We start from the raw sequence: 18,164 nt of genomic DNA on the forward strand, positions 1-18,164 counted from the left end.
AGGGTGATGGCCATTTATCACAATCTTCAAAATGCTTTGGACAAAGCTGAAACCAAATAATGTCTGAACTTTAAAAAATATATATATCCAAGTTGTTTATCTGAATACAGTAGACCATTAATTGATTAAAATCAATTGACAACTATTTTGATAGTTGAATATTAATTTTTGTATTATTTAAGCAAATGTTTGCTGGTTTCATTCTTGATATATGTGAGAATTTGATTATTATTTTCTTCATCAAACATGATAATAAACTGATTAACTGGATTTTTGGACTGTTGTTTGACTGTAAGATGTCACCTTGAGCCATGGAAAGTTACATTACATAAGGCATGTTTCACTATTTTGCAACATTTTATCGACAAAGCGATTAATCAAGATAATAATCAGCAAATAATCCACAATAATGGTTTATTGCATCCTCTGTAATACAGACTGATGAGTGAATGTAAGCAAGCACAGTTTAAATTTGTAGTGGACATCTGCTGTACTCAAGATAAAATAACAATTTCAGTGCATTTTCTATCCTTTAATACAATCTATCATTAGAGGCACGGTGTCCTGTGAAGTGCTGTGGTGGTGAGTACATCAGTTCTCCTGGGAAACTGACAACTGCATACATATGAATGTCGTGAATGCTAATAATATGAGTATTGCCCATCTGTCCATCTTCACTCCCTGCTTGGAAAATCATATGCAAAAGCGCAGAGCAAAAGCAGAATGTAACTTCCTTCCTGTCTTATATAAAATAACGTCTGTGTCTTATGTCCTCTCAAATGAGTTGAACCACAAATGTCCATAACCATAGCTAAGCAGTATTACAGTCCCACGGTGTCTGTTCTGAGATTGAAAGATTGAGAAGTTAATCCTTAGCTGGATCATGTCAAGCTGGCATTCCTAATCATTCAAGTGTAATAAAAAGTGAAGTACCCAGGAGTGCATTTTTACTGAGATCAGGTATGAGACATTGCTGCCTTGGCTGCACTTCCTGCTGTCAGCATTACTGAAATTCCCATAAATGCAGCGACAAACACCCTCTCGGGCTTTACGACTTCAATACACTTGGTGCCAATGCATGTGTTTGGTCTCCTTAAAGTGATGTGTGTGTATACAGAGAGGAATAAAACAAGAAATCAAAAGAAACCAAGAAAAATCACTAACTAGATTCATGCTGCCATAAAGGTCAGCACAGACTCATTGAATGTTTAATGGAAATGTTTGTCCGTGGCGGACGAACAAGATCCTTTCCTCATGTTAAAGTAAAAATAGTGCACTGCAAAATGTGATTAAAGTATTAAAAGTTGGCTTATTACTTATGCAGAATAGTGCTATTCGTCCATTGCAGATGATATTATCTGACAAATATTGACGCATGAAGCAGTACTTTAATATTGTAGAGGTGGAATAAGAAACTGTTGAGTAGTTAAATCTATAAATGTTATAGAAATCTATGATTTAGATCAGCAGCTTAATATTATTTTCATTGTTGATTTGTCTGTTGATTATTTTCTTAATTTATTGATTTATTTATATTTATTTTTTGTTTGAAACTATTACTACTCATACTTACAGTTTAGAGCTACTTCAGTATTTCTATTCTCTGCATTTAAAAGCATTTCTTACTCTGGTACATTTAACAAGTGTTACTAGATGCTTCATATATTAGGTTTTAAATCACGTTAGAGGTGCAAGATTAATCAATGTATTGATTAGTTATCAACTATTAAATTAATCAACAACTAATTTAATAATTGATAAATCAGTTGGAGTGATTTTTTAAAAGAAAAAAAATCTAAATTCTCTGATTCCAGTTCAAAGTTATTATCATTATTATTTTACAGACCAAACAAAAAATCAATAAAATAAGAAAATAATCAACAGACAAATCAACAATGAAAAATAATATTCAGCTGCTGACCCTAAATCATAGATTTCTGTAACATTTATAGATTTAACTACCCAACAGTTTCTTCCACGGTTGGTAGCAGCAGGATTTAGTTTTGTGTTATTTTGCTGCGACTTGTCAGAACCCAGCACGTCCCCTGACATGTCATTGTCCTCCTGGCCTCTAACACATCAGACACTCAGGTGTGTGGCTGAAGCCAGGGGAAGCGGTGTCTATGTTTCACCACACCATGGCCTTTCTAATGAGGCCTGACTCTTAATGACTCACAGCCCCCAGCAGCAGACAGAGATGGCCAGCCGTGGGGCTTATCTCATTGGCACTCTGTGCTGCGCGGTTACACCTGTAACCTTTAGATCACTCCAAATTAGGTTGCTCCGGGAATCCTTCAGTAGTGATTACAAAACAGATTGAGTGGCCGGGAGAATTCTCATAAAAATTGTATATGAGCCCTCCGCTTGAATCTAGAGAAGAGATAATAGGCTGACCGTGCAAAGACACGTTACACACAGAAGCCCACAACTGATCAGGCATTCTCTCTGCTGCTTCAGACAAGATTGCAATACCAAGCAATGTTTCCGTTGACTGGTTTCCATTATGTAGATGTAAATTAACACAAGCAAGACGAAAGTGAGCATTGTGATAAATGAGCGCATAGAGCACTAAGATGAGCCGGAGCAGCGACTGGGATCTATAGATGGGAGGTGAGCTTCTGACTTGTGCCAGTCAGTCATGCCTGCCGAGCATCGTTCATGGAAGAGTGCAGGTGCTGGTCAGCTAGGGGGGACCGGGTGGGTAATTGCATTGCACTTTAATAAGTCACACGCTGAAGACACATGGTTTTAATCATGCAGATGTCTCTGCTGATAGGCCACGCTGGAGACATACTGTAGGTGGCTCTGGCTCATCAGTGTCAGTGTTTCTGAAGCCAGGGGTCCGATGTTAAGCATCCGTGTCAAGACTCACATACACAACCTCCTACATGCACATTTAAAACTATACCCTGCCTCTTGTACTTTGCACTTGTGTCTCCATCAGCAGCCTGAAAGATGTTGCTATTTCAGCAGTTTGGCGGCATCAGATGCAGCAGCACAGCGACTGAGAGGGTTTCATGGTCTCAGTAATCAAAGTGGCAAGGAACAGGAGAGAAATTCATTTACGGAGAGAATAGGGTCTCTGGAGAACATTTTGTTTGGTGTAAAGTGAACGTGTTTGAAGCCAAAACAGAAACAAACTGTTTTTGTGGATGTCGGCAGATACAGGGAGGAGGCATACAGGAGAGCCCCGAGTGATGAGCGTCATATTGATCCGACTTGTCTGTCTTATGCTGTGCTCCTTGTTCACGTTTGCTGTATGCAGAATCAACAATGAGCACAAGTTCCTTTCGACCCATTCTGCCATTATTTAAAGTGTGCTACATTTAGTCTTTTTTTAGACATTCAGATGCTTGAAAGGACACAACGGGGATCTGTTTGGATATGACAAAATATCAGAGTATCTTGTCCTTGACATTCAGAAATTTAAAGTCCACCAGCCTGTTCTACTCAGACTTGCTGTGCTGCACACAAATAACTCAGTGGAGCTCGATTTGTGACCAGATCTAACAGGGTAAGATTTAGCATGGCATCTCAGTGTGATAACAATAACAATAGTGACAACTACGACAAAAGATTTGATTTCTAGATCAGAATTTGCAGCTGCAGCCTTTTTATTTCATGGTGGATTAGAGAAATAAATACAGCGTGCATAATAATGCCTGTTCTCTACAAGTAAAAAACTCATCATGTTAAAGGCAAGCAGGCAAATCTGAAGGACCCTGAATGAAGCTAAGTGCTTTTGTTGCATAGTTTACTAGTTAGTTAGAAAACCGGTAAAAAAAAAATATATATATATATATATATATAAAAGGGAACTTTTGCTATGTGGATTCTGTTGAGTGAAAGTGGATACAGATAATAATAAGAAATAAGAATGGGCTTTCTATTAGATCTCCTGAATTTGATCCAGTTATCCAAATATTGTAGTTTGAGTATTGTGTTTGTTAGCCAGCTGTATGATGATGCTTCTATAGATGGACAGTTTCATTTACATTCAGTTCCCAATCAGATCTCTTATTTGTGAGAACAAAAGAGGTCCGCTTACAATAACTCTTTAGTCTTCTGTCTCAATGTCCACCTAGCTGGGCCTTAGCAACAGTTTGCATACAAAAGATACATGTTGCATTATTTATCTTGTCAAGAACAAAAACCGCCATATTATTTTGTTGAGCTTTTGTTTACATCATTACACAGAATTCATGGCACATGAAGGGCAGAAGAATCTCAAACCCGCCCTCTGACCTTCTGGGATCATTAAGAGCAGTGTCGTGAGAGATGATAAACACATCAATGTTGTGTTCGTGTCACATTATCATTGCAATAACCTTTGTGTAGGCTTTGTTAATGAGCACACATAACATCATCTTGTCACACTGTGGACAAGCCACTTGTAGTGTTTCAAGTGTGACAGAGTTCATTGTATTCGGCCCTCTTGAGTTAATGTAGGCTTTTATTCCTGTGGGTAACTTAGTGTGTCTGTGGACATCAGGTAGGAGGGCCTTTGGAAAATGGAATGGAAACTGTGTGGTTGGATGTGGAGGCTGTGCGGAGTAAATTGGCCTTTCAAGAGCAGCTTTTGTGAACTATATCCCTGTTGAGATTCTTGATCCCATAAGAAATTTATGAGTTTGTGTGCGCGCATGCGTGTGAGAGCGAGCAAGGAAGCATGTGTCTTCTGTGTGTCATCATAAGCTCATTATTTTTCTTCTCTCCCACAGATCTGCGACCTGTCATCACCTCTCCCAGTGAGTGTGTTGTGTGTGTGTGTCTGGGCACAGCGGCACTTCTGTCACTTTGTGCTTCCAGAGCCCCCTCAGCATCCACAAAAAACACCCAGGGACCACGGGCTGCAGGATTAGGTGAGCTTAAGTCCACGTGCCCCTGGCTGTTTGTCCAGGCTACCTTGCTACATTTTCAGGATAATCCTAATTTTATCACCTCTTGGCCCTACGCTGCAGGCCTATGACTGAGAGCTTTGCAAAATGTGACATGACAAGTTATGAGGTATTTCCAGTTGTCCAGAGCCATTTGGAGAAATGACTGAGGGTGGTGGTCTAATCACAGGGGCAATAAAAGCTTTCCAGTCAATCAAGCAGGGTCCCCGTAGTATTTAATAGGATTGTTTCAGAGAGGGGTCTGAATATGAAAGCAGCTGTCGCCCTTTAACATGTGTGTATCTTGATTAATCATCCTGTTAAGGAAATGAACATGACTTTAACCTCTGCCTGTTCAGATGAACTACTACTTAGAGGAAGTGGAGGGCTGATTGATTTTCTTTCACATGTGAGTGAACTACATGCGGCTATCAATGCACAAGATTAGCTGAACATGTGAATGCCTGTGTTATTGGATACAGTCACTCAGAAATATTGAACACATCCCCTGTAGGACAAAAAAGCACATGTGGAGCACACACAGCCTAATATATACATGCAAACACAGCATCAAGTATGCATATTATCACTATATGTTGAGCCTATACACAGATAAATCAGAAGTTATTTATTCTCATGCTTTTGTTGTTTATAATACAACCATGTGTGAGTTTTTTTATTCCTAAGAGGCAACTTCAGAGTCGTGAGACACATCACCATACACAGTTATGTTGATGCCATTGGCACCCAGGTATTAACCAAAAGTATGAGATATGTTATGTGTCAGTCATACACGTGTCATCCAAACATCCTTTATCTTCGGTAGTGATGTGCGAAGGTAAGACCTGCTCGTGTGGCGAATCCATCACTGTCGCGCCCGTTGATCATATGCACTCTTCCGCTGCCTATAGGTCTAATGAAATAACCTGCTGGTCTAAACAAATCAGCATCTCTGTCACTGTCACAGGAAGGTTTCATCTCTGCAGCCACTCACAGAGCACAGCATATATGCTTTTTGAAGGTCTTACTGAAGGAGAAAAACATAGAAGGAAATTTTAAAAAAGTATAGGCATTGTAAAGATCATAGCTCGAAGACTACTTTAAAGAATATGCACATATTTGTTAACTTGAAGAGACCACTTTTTTTGGTAAATATAAATCTACAGGCAGAAGACACTTACCTTAACATAGCATAAAGACTGTAAACAGGGGAAATGGCTAGCTTGGCTCTGTCCAGAGATAAAAAACAAACAAACATTTTCTCGTACCTCTTAATGTCTGTACAGTCAAATTTTTGTATTGCATCATAAGAAATTCATGTTTAAGCAAAACATCTAAATAATCTACAACTCAGCCTTTCAGAACCCTTTTATCTCAGAACCCATTTGGGTTCTGAGATAAAACCCATTTGGGTTCTGCGATATATATATATATATATATATATATATATATATATATATATATATATATATATATATATATATATATATATATATATATATATATATACGTATATGTATATATATATACGTATATATATATATATATACGTATATATATATATATACAAATGGGTTTTATCTCAGAACCCATTTGGGTTCTGAGATAAAACCCATTTGGGTTCTGCGATATATATATATATATATATATATATATATATATATATATACGTATATGTATATATATATACGTATATATATATATACGTATATATATATATATATATATATATACGTATATATATATATATATATATATACACATATATATGTATATATATATGTATATATGTATATATATATATATATATATATGTATGTATGTGTGTATATATATATATATATATATATATACCTGTCTAAAGTTCTTCTCACATTCTGTCTGAACACACGGTAAAACTTAACAGTTACGGTAATTATTTGTTTATTTATAATGATTTTAATTTTGACTATTCCCTTTTACAAGTATAAGCATGTGTTTTGCTAACCGTATCCCAAAAATTACTTCCAAGATTAGATTACAGGAGATGTAAGAGTTCTAAGCAGAGGCATCAGATTCATTTTGTGTCTGTGTGTGAGACACACTGAACATTTAATAACACAAGACAACTTTACTACTAATTTCCTCCCTGCTCCGATTGCCAACAGCTGTCTACTCTGAACACATCCAACGGAACTCTCTGTGGTATACACATTACGCTGCTCTTACTCTAACAAAGTATATAAACATTGCACTTAGACCTGGCCTTGACCATTTTCACATGCTATTGCTGTGAGCATCAAAACTTGTGCGTGGCTATGCATTTTACAAGCTGTTTTCTATGTCTACACCCATTCAGAATGCAGGACAGGGGAGTAAAGTGGTGCCCTTGCTTCCACGTCTTATTTAAAAGGTCAATATGGGAACTGACACAAGTTACAGTCAGAGTACAACCATCCATCTTTCTTCCCTGTCCCTTCTCAGAGTGAAGAATGGGGTCATCTGTTGCCCTGCTGGCCGTGCTGCTTCTCCTGGTCTTGACCACTAAAGTATGGAGCTTGAACCCGGATGACCCCAATGTCTGCAGCCACTGGGAGAGGTGAGAATCATCTGCATGTGTTTACCACAATGTATTGAATTTTAGATTTGAAAGAGAATCTGCTGTAGTTAAGCAGCGCCAGCTTGCAGGACCGACGTTGTCGATCTTGGAACTTTTTCAATGTACCAGCTACAAGCGCTCTTAACTAAAGTTCAAGATCTATTCTCAAAGTCTGTACAGCAGTATCGATCCCACACAGCTCATGTCGCCAAGCTCTGAGAGATGGGAGGAGTTGCAGCTTCAAATGAAATACGCAGGCAAATTGATCAGTGTACTCTCATCCCAATCAATCACAACAGCCATAGAGGCTGAATAATTATTAGTTGTGCTGGGCAGTGTCACTTATGAGAAATAAGCAGGAATAATTTCTGTCCTCGATCCAAAGGGGAGGAAAGAAAGCGGTGAAGATATATTATCTGGATTATTGCCTGACCAAGGTGAGTGTACTTAGGGATCATGGTTCCACCTTGTTGGCATCGAAATGAATTCCCTAAGTGGGCTGTATTCGTGGCTTTGAGGTCCTCCAATATCCTCAGACTGCCTCCGGCTGCATATATCACGAACATGAATCACCTAAAAGCTCCTTTCAAGTCCTTTCTTTGCATATCAAAGTTATTGTATTACTTTCATTGGGACTGTATCCAATGACAGGACCTGTGTGCTGTTATTGTTTTTTTTTTTCTTCAATCATCTATGAGGAGCATGAAAATCTATGTTCCCAGCAACATTTACTATGATTGCAGCAGTGTTTTTCACTGATGGAAGCCACACCCTTCAAGTACCGGAACCACAATTTCTAAATACCCCTTAAGTAAAGATACAGAAGTATTATCAGTAGAATATACTTATAAAGTATGACTGTAAAAGACTTTGCTCTCCATAAAATAGCTCCCATGGCTGATATTATAGTGTACTATAGAATTAGATTGTTTTTACTGGTGTAAACATGTGTAAGCAGCATTTTACTGTAGTAGCTGGTCAAGGTTGAGCTAGTTTAACGACTTTATATACACTTTAATAGTTTTAATAGTCCATTGGCTCCCAACCCAGAGGTCGGGCTCCGCGTGGCAAATATGAAGGGTCTTGAAAAAGAAAAAAAAAAATTCTGCAACATAAATTTGTATTTATTTCGTGGAATACTCTCAAATTCTTGTGAAATACTGGATACTTTTTCAAACAAATATTTAAGATAAGATAAGACACCACAGCAGCTCAAGATACAGACAGGGAGTTAACAAAAATATAGAAAACAAAATGAAGAGTAAAAAACAAGACACATCCATACACAATATACATAAATACTTACATAGCTTCTTTTTGACATGTGTTATATTACACATAGAGTTTTTATGTTTTGTCGGTTTGTTTCTTTTTGTACGTCACAGAAATTGCACATTTGAGAAACATAAAAAAAATTGATTATCAATGAATAAATATATTTAATATATATATGCAGAGTAAATACATAGTGTAGTATAAGGGTATAAAAAACACATATATAATATAGAAAATATACAGAGGATATATAAGGTATGCTGTACAGCAAATATGTAAAGTATAAAGTGTGCTATTTAGTATGATGATAAGTGAAACCATCCCAGACATTAAGAGGGTAAACGTCTCCTTGGTTGTACTGAATTTGATTTTTTTTTTGTTCAAATTAGTCACAAGCTAAAAAGGCAGGGAATCATTCTATTTTATAATCCTTTCATGGAAAATCTGATTGAAAACCACCACTAGAAAATGTAGATGAGTTGTAGTAGCATAAAATCAAAAATAGTAAAATAAAGTAAAATTATGATCGACCCTTGTCTCTTTACTTTTCTGTCTTTTAGCTACGCTGTGACTGTCCAGGAGTCCTACGCTCACCCATTCGACCAGATCTACTACACCAGATGTACAGACATCCTCAACTGGTTTAAATGCACAAGGCACAGGTACACTTGGAAGAGCCTCCATATTTGTCACCATATTTGTTTCATGAGTGGCTCGCCCTTTACTGTCCCCCAAAATCAGAGCCAAGTCACTGAAGACCACAGTAAATGTCCTTGTTAATGTGAATGACAGTGAAGCGCTCAGAGCCATAATGCCTCTGACTGTAATCATCTCACAGTAAATGTTTTAATTACTCCATTAAGCTTTATAGTGGGCATCCAACTAAATAAGTACACAGAGTCACCTCCCAAATACTGACTTTTATGAAGCAGGTGTTTTACACAAAGTTTCACTGGCTTTTAATCCTTTTTTCCTCATCGTACTTTAAAAACAAGCCAATAACACAACAATGGTGCTACAGCTTTCATTCACCTTCTATATGTTGTCCTGCCCTTCAAAAAGGGTCAGGCTTTACATCACATAGCGGTCTTGGTGTGTCTGTTTTTCCAGGATCAGCTATAAGACGGCTTATCGACGGGGAGTGAGGACCATGTATAGGCGCCGCTCGCAGTGTTGCCCTGGTTACTTTGAGAGTGGAGATTTGTGTGTTCGTGAGTATCCTGTTATTTTAAACTCCTTTGTCCTCGAAGATGACATTTCAGGTTATTTCTGTGAGGCATTTAGAAAATAGGAGTAAATATTAGGATTGATCGTTACTGTGGGTGGCTTGTAGATAAAGCTACAACTCCCCGCCAGGCCGCCATCGGCCCTCCGCCTCTGACGCCCCCACTCCGGTTTGATCCTCTTTATCATGAACAGCCAATAACATGCCACCACTAGCTGCTGTGTTAGCCACCATGCATGTGAATTTACTTAGTTTAAGGTGATTGAGCACGATTTAACTTGAAGGCACAGTAGACTGCTCTCTCTCTCTTTCACTCATCCAGTAAGGGTAATTTAATCGAAGTTGTATAACAATGAGAAAAATTAACGAGCCAAGAGGGTCCCGGTTACAGACTGGGTAGGTATAGCACCCGCAATAAAACCACACCGGAATTCAATAACATAAAAAGAGCAGAAGCCGTGAAAATTAGACTGCAGCAGTGTACTGATAACAATCTTTCCCTGTCGTTTTTTACAGCTTCATTAATGGTCATTGATTTCTATTTTTATTCACACACATCAAACCGAATATTTTTGCATGCTGGCCAAATAAAGACAGAACATATAGCTTCTGAGAGTTACGTTTTTGAAATTCTCGCCTTATCTAATGTTTTATTCCCTTTAAATAAGATTAGAATCGCACTTTAATATTTTCCTAGATCTTTCGCAACATGAGGGAGTTACTGATACAGTGACTGCAGCCATGTGGGTATGCTCTTTGACCACAGCTGAGCTTGTCCTTGTCTAGGCTTTACTAGCCTCAGGGCAGCAGAGCACCGGGAAGCAAGCCAGCCAAGAATAAGAGCCGGTGTGATTATCTGGGGGTCTTAGAGAGGGAGGCACAGATTGATCAATAATGTATTCATTAACCATTTGACTGACAATGGAGCTATTTGTTCATTAACAGTCTTTTCAGGCTGTTAACCAGGTGAATCAGCACACCGTGGAGGTGCCTCTCAAGTCTGGCCTCCCTATTGTGTGGAGCAAAAAGGTTTTTATTTTGATATTCTGTCAGGCTGAGAGCGAAAACAGCCGCCCTCCCCTTTAACCCTCTTTCAGGTGAAGTTGGGAGACTGAGATGATAGAGGCCGAGAGGGCAGTTTTGCTTTCTGCTGCCTTTGCAAACTGTTCCTCCCCCTTTTAATCCTAGCACTCTCACTACCAGGATTAAGAGATTTGTACTCCCCGAGCTGTTTTGCATGCAGTGACAAAAGGGGGCATTATAGAGTAAATCGACCCAAAATTAACTCAAGTCGTCTATTTCAGGACACTTTGTTGTTTACTGAATGTAAAATACCCCCTCCCCCTTGTGTATTGTTAGTTTACTGTAGCTTTCTTCATGAAGACTGTTTTCATTAAAAGTCCGAAATGCTTCAAGAGTCTTTTAATCCTGCCTTTTTTATTGGTCGTATGGCACCACATCAACACTCACATTAGCTCCAATGAGAGGCGGCTAAATGAATCTGGGGATGAGAAGACCTTGGATGAACCAAAATTATCACACAGAGACACAAAAGGAGGACAGTTCTGACACTAAATCAGCAACATTATCTTTAAGGATATTTTTCTTTAGTTTGTTGTTTTGCTTCACTCACAGTAATTGTCTAATTTTCTCAAAGCCCTCCACGATAAGTTGAACTTTGATCTGTTTCTCGTTAATTAGCGCTTCAAGTTTCCGACTAGAGGTCTTTATTAATTCTGTGACCTTTGATCTGTCGTAAGTCATTACCTTAATCTGTAACTAGCCTATGTAGAGGATGTGAGGAACTCATTTCCCTCCTAATAAGCATGATTATTACAGTTGTGCATGAGGGGAACTCGCTAATGACAACAACTCGTAATATCTTCAGAGGCTGACGGGCTCTGCGGGGTTATGAGACTCTCTTTTTGCAGAGCATTTAGGTCGGATGACTTCTGCATGACTCTCGCCCGTCCAGTGATGCGGTGTAATCCTAAAAACGATTTTTGCGACAGAATTAGTTAGCTCCTGATAAAGTTTCAGGCGGCAATACGCTAGCACATTTCACATTCGGGTTTTGATGATCGGGAAGATGATGAGATTTTTCTCCAGAAAGGGATTCTGTGCCTTTGATTTCATTTTCATTTTTTGGCTTTGTTGCATTTTTTTAATGCTTCAAAGACAGTTTTAAAATGAATCATCTCTGTGCTAGATAGAGGCATGTGGAAGAAGCTTTGGAGGGAGTTGTTTGATATATTCTGTAGGCATATCTCTTAGATTGATTTATCCATCAGCTTCGTCATAATGTTCTACATTTTGTTCACTTCATTTTCACCACCGGTGTACTACAAAACACTGCTACTCCCAAAATCTCAAACATACAGAATTGTACTGGTAGGTCTTTTTCTCCTTACTGCAGCAAAACTCTCCAAAAACAGTGAGGATGACACAGCTGGAGACTAAAAAGATCTATTTTATCAGACATTTTAAAAGATTGTAGTTTGACTGGGCAAGAATATTAAATTTATTAACACTGAATGACAATCACCAATTAGCTCCATTGTTCCCTGTTCTGATAACACCTCTGCATAATGAGTTAGATTAGCCTTTTATCTAGATGAAAGACTCAATTTTCCAACAGATTCCTTAGACATGAGTTAAGCAGAGTGATTCATGAATTTCAATTAAAATGAAAGACCTACCTCCTCCTACTTTATTATGCCATCCCTTCAGAACACCGGTTCAGATCTCAGGAGAAGGGTGCGCTTTATCCTTTCTCCCATATTCAAAACTTCATTTCCATATTTCTTTTTTTTATTTTTTATAAAGGATGTGACACATTTGCATTTCCCTGTTCCTCGCTGATCAGAATTTGCTGATTGAAAGTAAACGAAATCAACTCATCATGGTGACATTGAATTCGCCTCCTCTTCTCTTTGAATACTCTGCATACTGTGGACTCATTGATTACAGGTAGTCGATCTCACACCTTCGTCAGCACAAATGTTGGAGCTCTTCTCCTCTTTTCTTTTTTCGCTGGCTTACTGTAATTAGACAGTTTTCTGCCGGAGTACTGATGCTCAGAAATCTGCCCTAAATTATCTTTCAATCTCTGGTTTACCATTTTTGCCTCAGGAGCATTTCTGCGATTAGCACCGGCTCGTGGGTGTTTGGGATTCACTCCTCTTTCTCCTCTCCCGCTGCAGCTCTCCCGCTGGCGGTGGATCCTAATCGAAGCCTGATTGAGTGATAATCTATAGTAGCACTGTTCAGGCCTGCAGCCAGCTCTCTGCTGACCCCTTTGCCTGCAGGATGAGTGCCATAGTGTTACACTCAGAACTGCAAAATCGCCCCAGGGCATATGTTGTTTAAAAAAAAAACCTCACAGATTCTTCCCTGCTGTCCTTTTTTTCCCACTTTTGATCATCAAACAAGAACAAAAGAAACAGAACTTGGATAAAATGTTGGATGTGGTCTGATCAGTAAAGGAGATGGTCTGTCTGTTCTGCTGCCCTTGGATTGTGTATCATTTCTCCACATGCCGTTTTAGTGGACTGCTGATTCCCATCAGGCGGGGTTTCTCTCTCATGGTACTGGCCTGACTGTCTCATTCCTCAGATAAGAGCCTGTCTGTCTTAACCCTGCTGGCTAAATGACCTTGGCTGCCACAGATTTATTCATGCTAAGTGCCTATTTTTGTGATACTTGTCTTTCTTGGCTGCACAAAAAAAATTTTTGGCACTGTGGCGTAAAAAAAAACAAAAAAACCTCCATGTAGGTCACTTTATTATCCAGCTGAAACCAAACCTCCAACTCTTGTGTACATGCTCCCAGGAATACTAATGCCCACCCAATCAATCGGGTGCCGTGTTGCTCAATATGAATGATCAAGAAAACGGCGCACTTAGTAAACACTGAGGTGCCTGGACCTGCTACATTAAAGCATCGCTATATGACAAAGCGCTAGCTGATCAAATTAGAGGGGATTTACAGCTTGTTCCTTCATGGCTCAGCCTGCTGATAACAGCTCATTGTGGAAAGTAAAGCTATGTGATAAACAGAGATGTTAACCAAGGACTCAATCTCCTAAGAAATCATTTAGCCCAGTGTCAAGTAGTGTAGATGGATGTTGAATATGAGTGCCATGGCTGAGATTTAGTCCCCTGATGGTATTAGGGAGATATTGAGTGTTCAATTTTATGGGCCATTTTCTTTCAGCTGTTATCTTGGTGGTTTTCATTATGCTGTTTATTGGTGGTTTAATGATGTTTTACACTCTGCTTATGTGTGTGTGTGTGTTAACTCAATTATAAACTACACTGATGAGGGAACGTTTCTGTGTGTCTCAGCTCTGTGTACAGAGGAATGTGTCCACGGCCGCTGTGTGTCTCCCGATACATGCCAATGTGAACCTGGATGGGGCGGACTGGACTGCTCCAGTGGTGAGTGCACTTTACTCCTCAACCCACAATTAGTCACTCATTTATTCCTAAATGGCTTTCACAGCCAGTTAGTCCGGAAGAATTTACTGTGAATCCTGTTTTGCTCAATGTACGTCTATCTCAAAGCTGCTCAGCTTTGTATCCTCTTTTCTTAGCAAACACAGCCAATGGAACAGGTAAGTCACAATGAATTCATTTTCATTTGCTGGAAGTGGAAGTGATTTGCTTGATGAATATAGCGGATGGATGGATGGTTGCATCCCCCCTGTGTCTACCAAGCTCTCTCTGTTATGGTCTTAATCATGATTAGACTGGTGCCTATGACTTGTTCAGTGGAATGATGAATCAATGCCAAGCTGAAACAAACCATTGTTCTGGCCTTTCTGTTTACTGGGGTTTCCTCTCGGCTCCCAGAACTGGTCTCCACAAGGGACGGGAGGGTGGAGTTATGCATTTCCATCCCGCAATCAGCTAAATGCTGGAGTGTCACTGAGGCCAGACAGGAGGAAAATATTTATTTACCCCTTTGTGATATTTATGTCTGCAGGGATAAAATGCATGTGCATAGAGGAGGCTGTTATTCCCAGGTCAGGACAGTGATAGCAATGACCCAGTCAACATTTCTGACCCCAAATCCTTTACTTCAGCTGTCTGCTCCCAGCTGCATTTCACTGTTATTGCCTATTGCATATTTAGGAATGAGTAATGGGAGCTAAAATCATATCAGTACTGTTATTGTATAGATCTATGAGTTTTCATTAGCAAGAGAGCCATTCCCTGATTACCAACTGTGTGTAAATCAGCTGCTCTTGCTGCGGAGCCGGCCCGTTGGAGGTGGATTCATGGGCATAAATGACAAGCCTGAGCTGTTTGCTGCTGCTCATTCCTACAGACTGGTGAGGGTCCAACAGGCAGGATGTGAGGTTCAGGGCCCCCAGGGACTCTTGTCCCACTCTTGGTTGGTTAGGAGTGCAGCCGTGTGTGCCTTTCAGCCTGCAGGTGCTGGGCTAATCCACCTTATTAAAACAGACTTGATGATTGAGACAGAGGCATTATTCATAACTTTAGATTTCCATACCAGGCATCATTCCAGGCTTTTTCATTTACGAGCTTTCATCTGTAGAAATGAGGAATGCGTGCCAATTTTTAAATTAAATCTGCCCTCTTTTTCCTTCGTGTAAATGGTTCAGCATGTTTTTTTTTTGTCTTTCACGGTAAATTTTACTTTCACCCAGCTCAGGTAGGTGATGTGAGCCTTAGTAGTCCTTGTGTAAGTTGATGCAGCTTTCATATTGTGGCTCACACAGGTTGAAAAGCACACATTTCCATCTATTCCATCCCAACACAATCATTGCGATGGTTTATTTGCTGTGATTTTACCGCCATCATGTTTGAGTTGAGGAATTTGTGCTCACATAAAAGCTACTTCTCTCATATGTTAGCTGGTGAGAGGGCAGAATGAGCTGGTCACATGATGTGTGAATGTGATGAAAAGTGTGTCGCCTGAGCTTGGAGATGAAGAGCTGCCGTGGGATGCTGCACGGCCTAAAGCTGAAGTGACAGCCTTTCAGCCAGTGATCTGGAGCTACATCAAAGGCTTGGACCTCGTTTCTGGAGCAGCACCCACCAGGAAGTAGTTTTGTATATGGGTCAGGTGGTGAAAATAAAGAGTCTGGACTGTTTGTGGCCAGAGAAGGCGATAAGGTGGGAGAGATTCTGTAAGTTGTGTTCGAGCGGTGGTGAAGGCTGAAAGATATCGCCTAATTTCACCTGCTGGTGTCCACCTGCTGTAGCCAGAAAATATTTCATCCTCTTCCCCTGCCTGAGGCAACAGTCCCACTGAGACCAGACCTGCCCTGTGACCTGCCTAGAGTCATGGGGTGTCTTAGAATCACCTCAAGGACACACTGCTAGATGTGGACCATAGATAAAACAGCAAAACAGGATGTTTGCTGCTGACATTTGTTTGCAAATGTTGTCTCTTACATCTATCACGTGTGGATGTGGAGCATTCAGAGTTGAGGTTGTCTTTTCCCACAAGAGTGATGAATGATTAATTGTTGTTGTTGGTTGGTGTTATTCCTCTAATGCCTGTTGTGTTTGTGGATCGTGGTCTTGAACATGTTTCTCTGATCACATGTCATGAAGTGATTTTTTTCCCCTTTACTGTTTCATGGAACAGCTCGGGGCATTAAAGCAATGTGGTGACATGTACCTGTTAATGTTTGTCTGTTTTTCTCTGTTGTGCTTGTGATTTCTGTTGCTTTGCCTTCTTATCTTTTTATATTGAAATGCACTGTGTTTGTCTTCTCTGTGCCACTGTGTATACTTTGTTTTGTCAGTAGGGTTTGTCTTCAAAAACAACATTGTTCTCAATAGGATTTTCAGCATGTAAATAAATAAAAAAAAATAGACTCAATAAAACTGAGACAGCAGCCATTTCTTTTTGCAAAGGCAATTCAGATAGATGGAGCTCTGCTTATGGGACTGAACAGTATGTCTTTAGTCATTTTAGTCTACTGAAGTATAGTACTAGGCTTCTCCAAAGCAGTTCTATTATTGGCTGTAGTTTGCAACAAATATGTATGTTGCTGTAAAAAGAACGGCCAGATATGAGATGAAATGGGAAATCAAATCTTTGTAGAATATTATGAGTTTATTGAATGAAAAGTATATAAAGTTTTATGAGTTTCTTGGGTTTAAAAGTAGACTTTCTTTTTCTCAAGTTGCAAAGAAATGACCCAGTCTCTTTTCCTTCATTGCTGTGTACTACTCAACACTTGTGATTTAATCCCTCTTGATGAGTCTGTCACACAGGGTCATTGCATGCTACAGTAATAACAGCTTTCAAATAAAGAGAATGATAAAGATAGATGTTGTATGTACAAGGTATATTTAGCTATGACTGCCGTCACTTGAAAAATATTAGGTGCAATGAAGCACTATCATTGATTTCATGTGCTTCAGTCAGATAATGATATGTTACCAGTGCTGAAGGAGATGGAATATGCATAAATATGGAGCTTTTCGCTTTTCTCCTCTCTGCCTTCTTGGAGTTTGCTTTTTCTTGTTGTGTTGGAAATGTTCACCCACTTGTGCAGAGATTGTAAAAATCAATGCTACCAAGATAAGTATCTGAGAAGTCCAAGGAGTAGTCTAGCTTTGTTAACCGCAAAGCATCCTTTGTGTTCTAAGAAGAAATCTATCACACTTAATAGTCAAATCTAATGTGGTTGGTCAGCCGTGGTCCACAAGGTAACATATTCCTCCCTAATGTATTCAAATGGGAAGGCAGCCACTGCTGCGGGTGCTATACACATGGTTAATTGATGAATGTGGCCTATGAATACTTGTTTATGGGATATTGCACCAGACAGGGTGGCTACAAGCTACTTATTTTATATTAATTATCAACTAAAACTGCAAGATTATTCATTATTAAGGTTTTAAATCAGTGATTGGTTTTATTAGATACTGAAGTCATTGTGTTAAAGTAACAATTTGGACTGGGTCAAGCAGAGATGGCAGATATTTCCTTTAGCTTCATTAGCTTTTATCATTGCAGATGATTTTGCCCGAGCGGCAGAGACGTTATATGAAAGAGTAACCAGACCAAAACCGTGTAAGTAAACTGCGTTTTGCCTTGAAAAACACCCTTCTGAGGACTCCCTCTGGCACCCGTCGACAGAATTTACACATTATTCTCAAAAGTGCATCCGAGCCAGATGGTTCCTCTCCAATCCCGCAGCAGCAGGACATTGACATGCATC

The 18,164-nt window shown here is 39.4% G+C and overlaps 1 protein-coding gene across 2 annotated transcripts in view; it reads left to right on the forward strand.

The window, feature by feature from the left end:
- The window catches only part of megf11 (multiple EGF-like-domains 11), an 81,585-nt gene that overhangs the window by 10,747 nt on the left and 52,674 nt on the right, over window positions 1-18,164 (forward strand). The window contains exons 2-7 of one of the 2 annotated variants that reach the window (XM_059335506.1): window positions 4,722-4,862; window positions 7,341-7,455; window positions 9,291-9,392; window positions 9,841-9,941; window positions 14,302-14,394; window positions 14,550-14,570. In XM_059335506.1, coding sequence (XP_059191489.1) covers window positions 7,349-7,455; window positions 9,291-9,392; window positions 9,841-9,941; window positions 14,302-14,394; window positions 14,550-14,570 — 424 coding nt within the window. In that variant the 5' untranslated portion in view covers window positions 4,722-4,862; window positions 7,341-7,348. The remainder of the gene's footprint in view (window positions 1-4,721; window positions 4,863-7,340; window positions 7,456-9,290; window positions 9,393-9,840; window positions 9,942-14,301; window positions 14,395-14,549; window positions 14,571-18,164) is intronic. The other variant, XM_059335507.1, reaches the window with a different exon arrangement.

The sequence above is a fragment of the Centropristis striata genome, chromosome 6 (genome assembly GCF_030273125.1).
Source record: "Centropristis striata isolate RG_2023a ecotype Rhode Island chromosome 6, C.striata_1.0, whole genome shotgun sequence".
In the NCBI taxonomy this organism is placed as follows: domain Eukaryota; kingdom Metazoa; phylum Chordata; class Actinopteri; order Perciformes; family Serranidae; genus Centropristis; species Centropristis striata.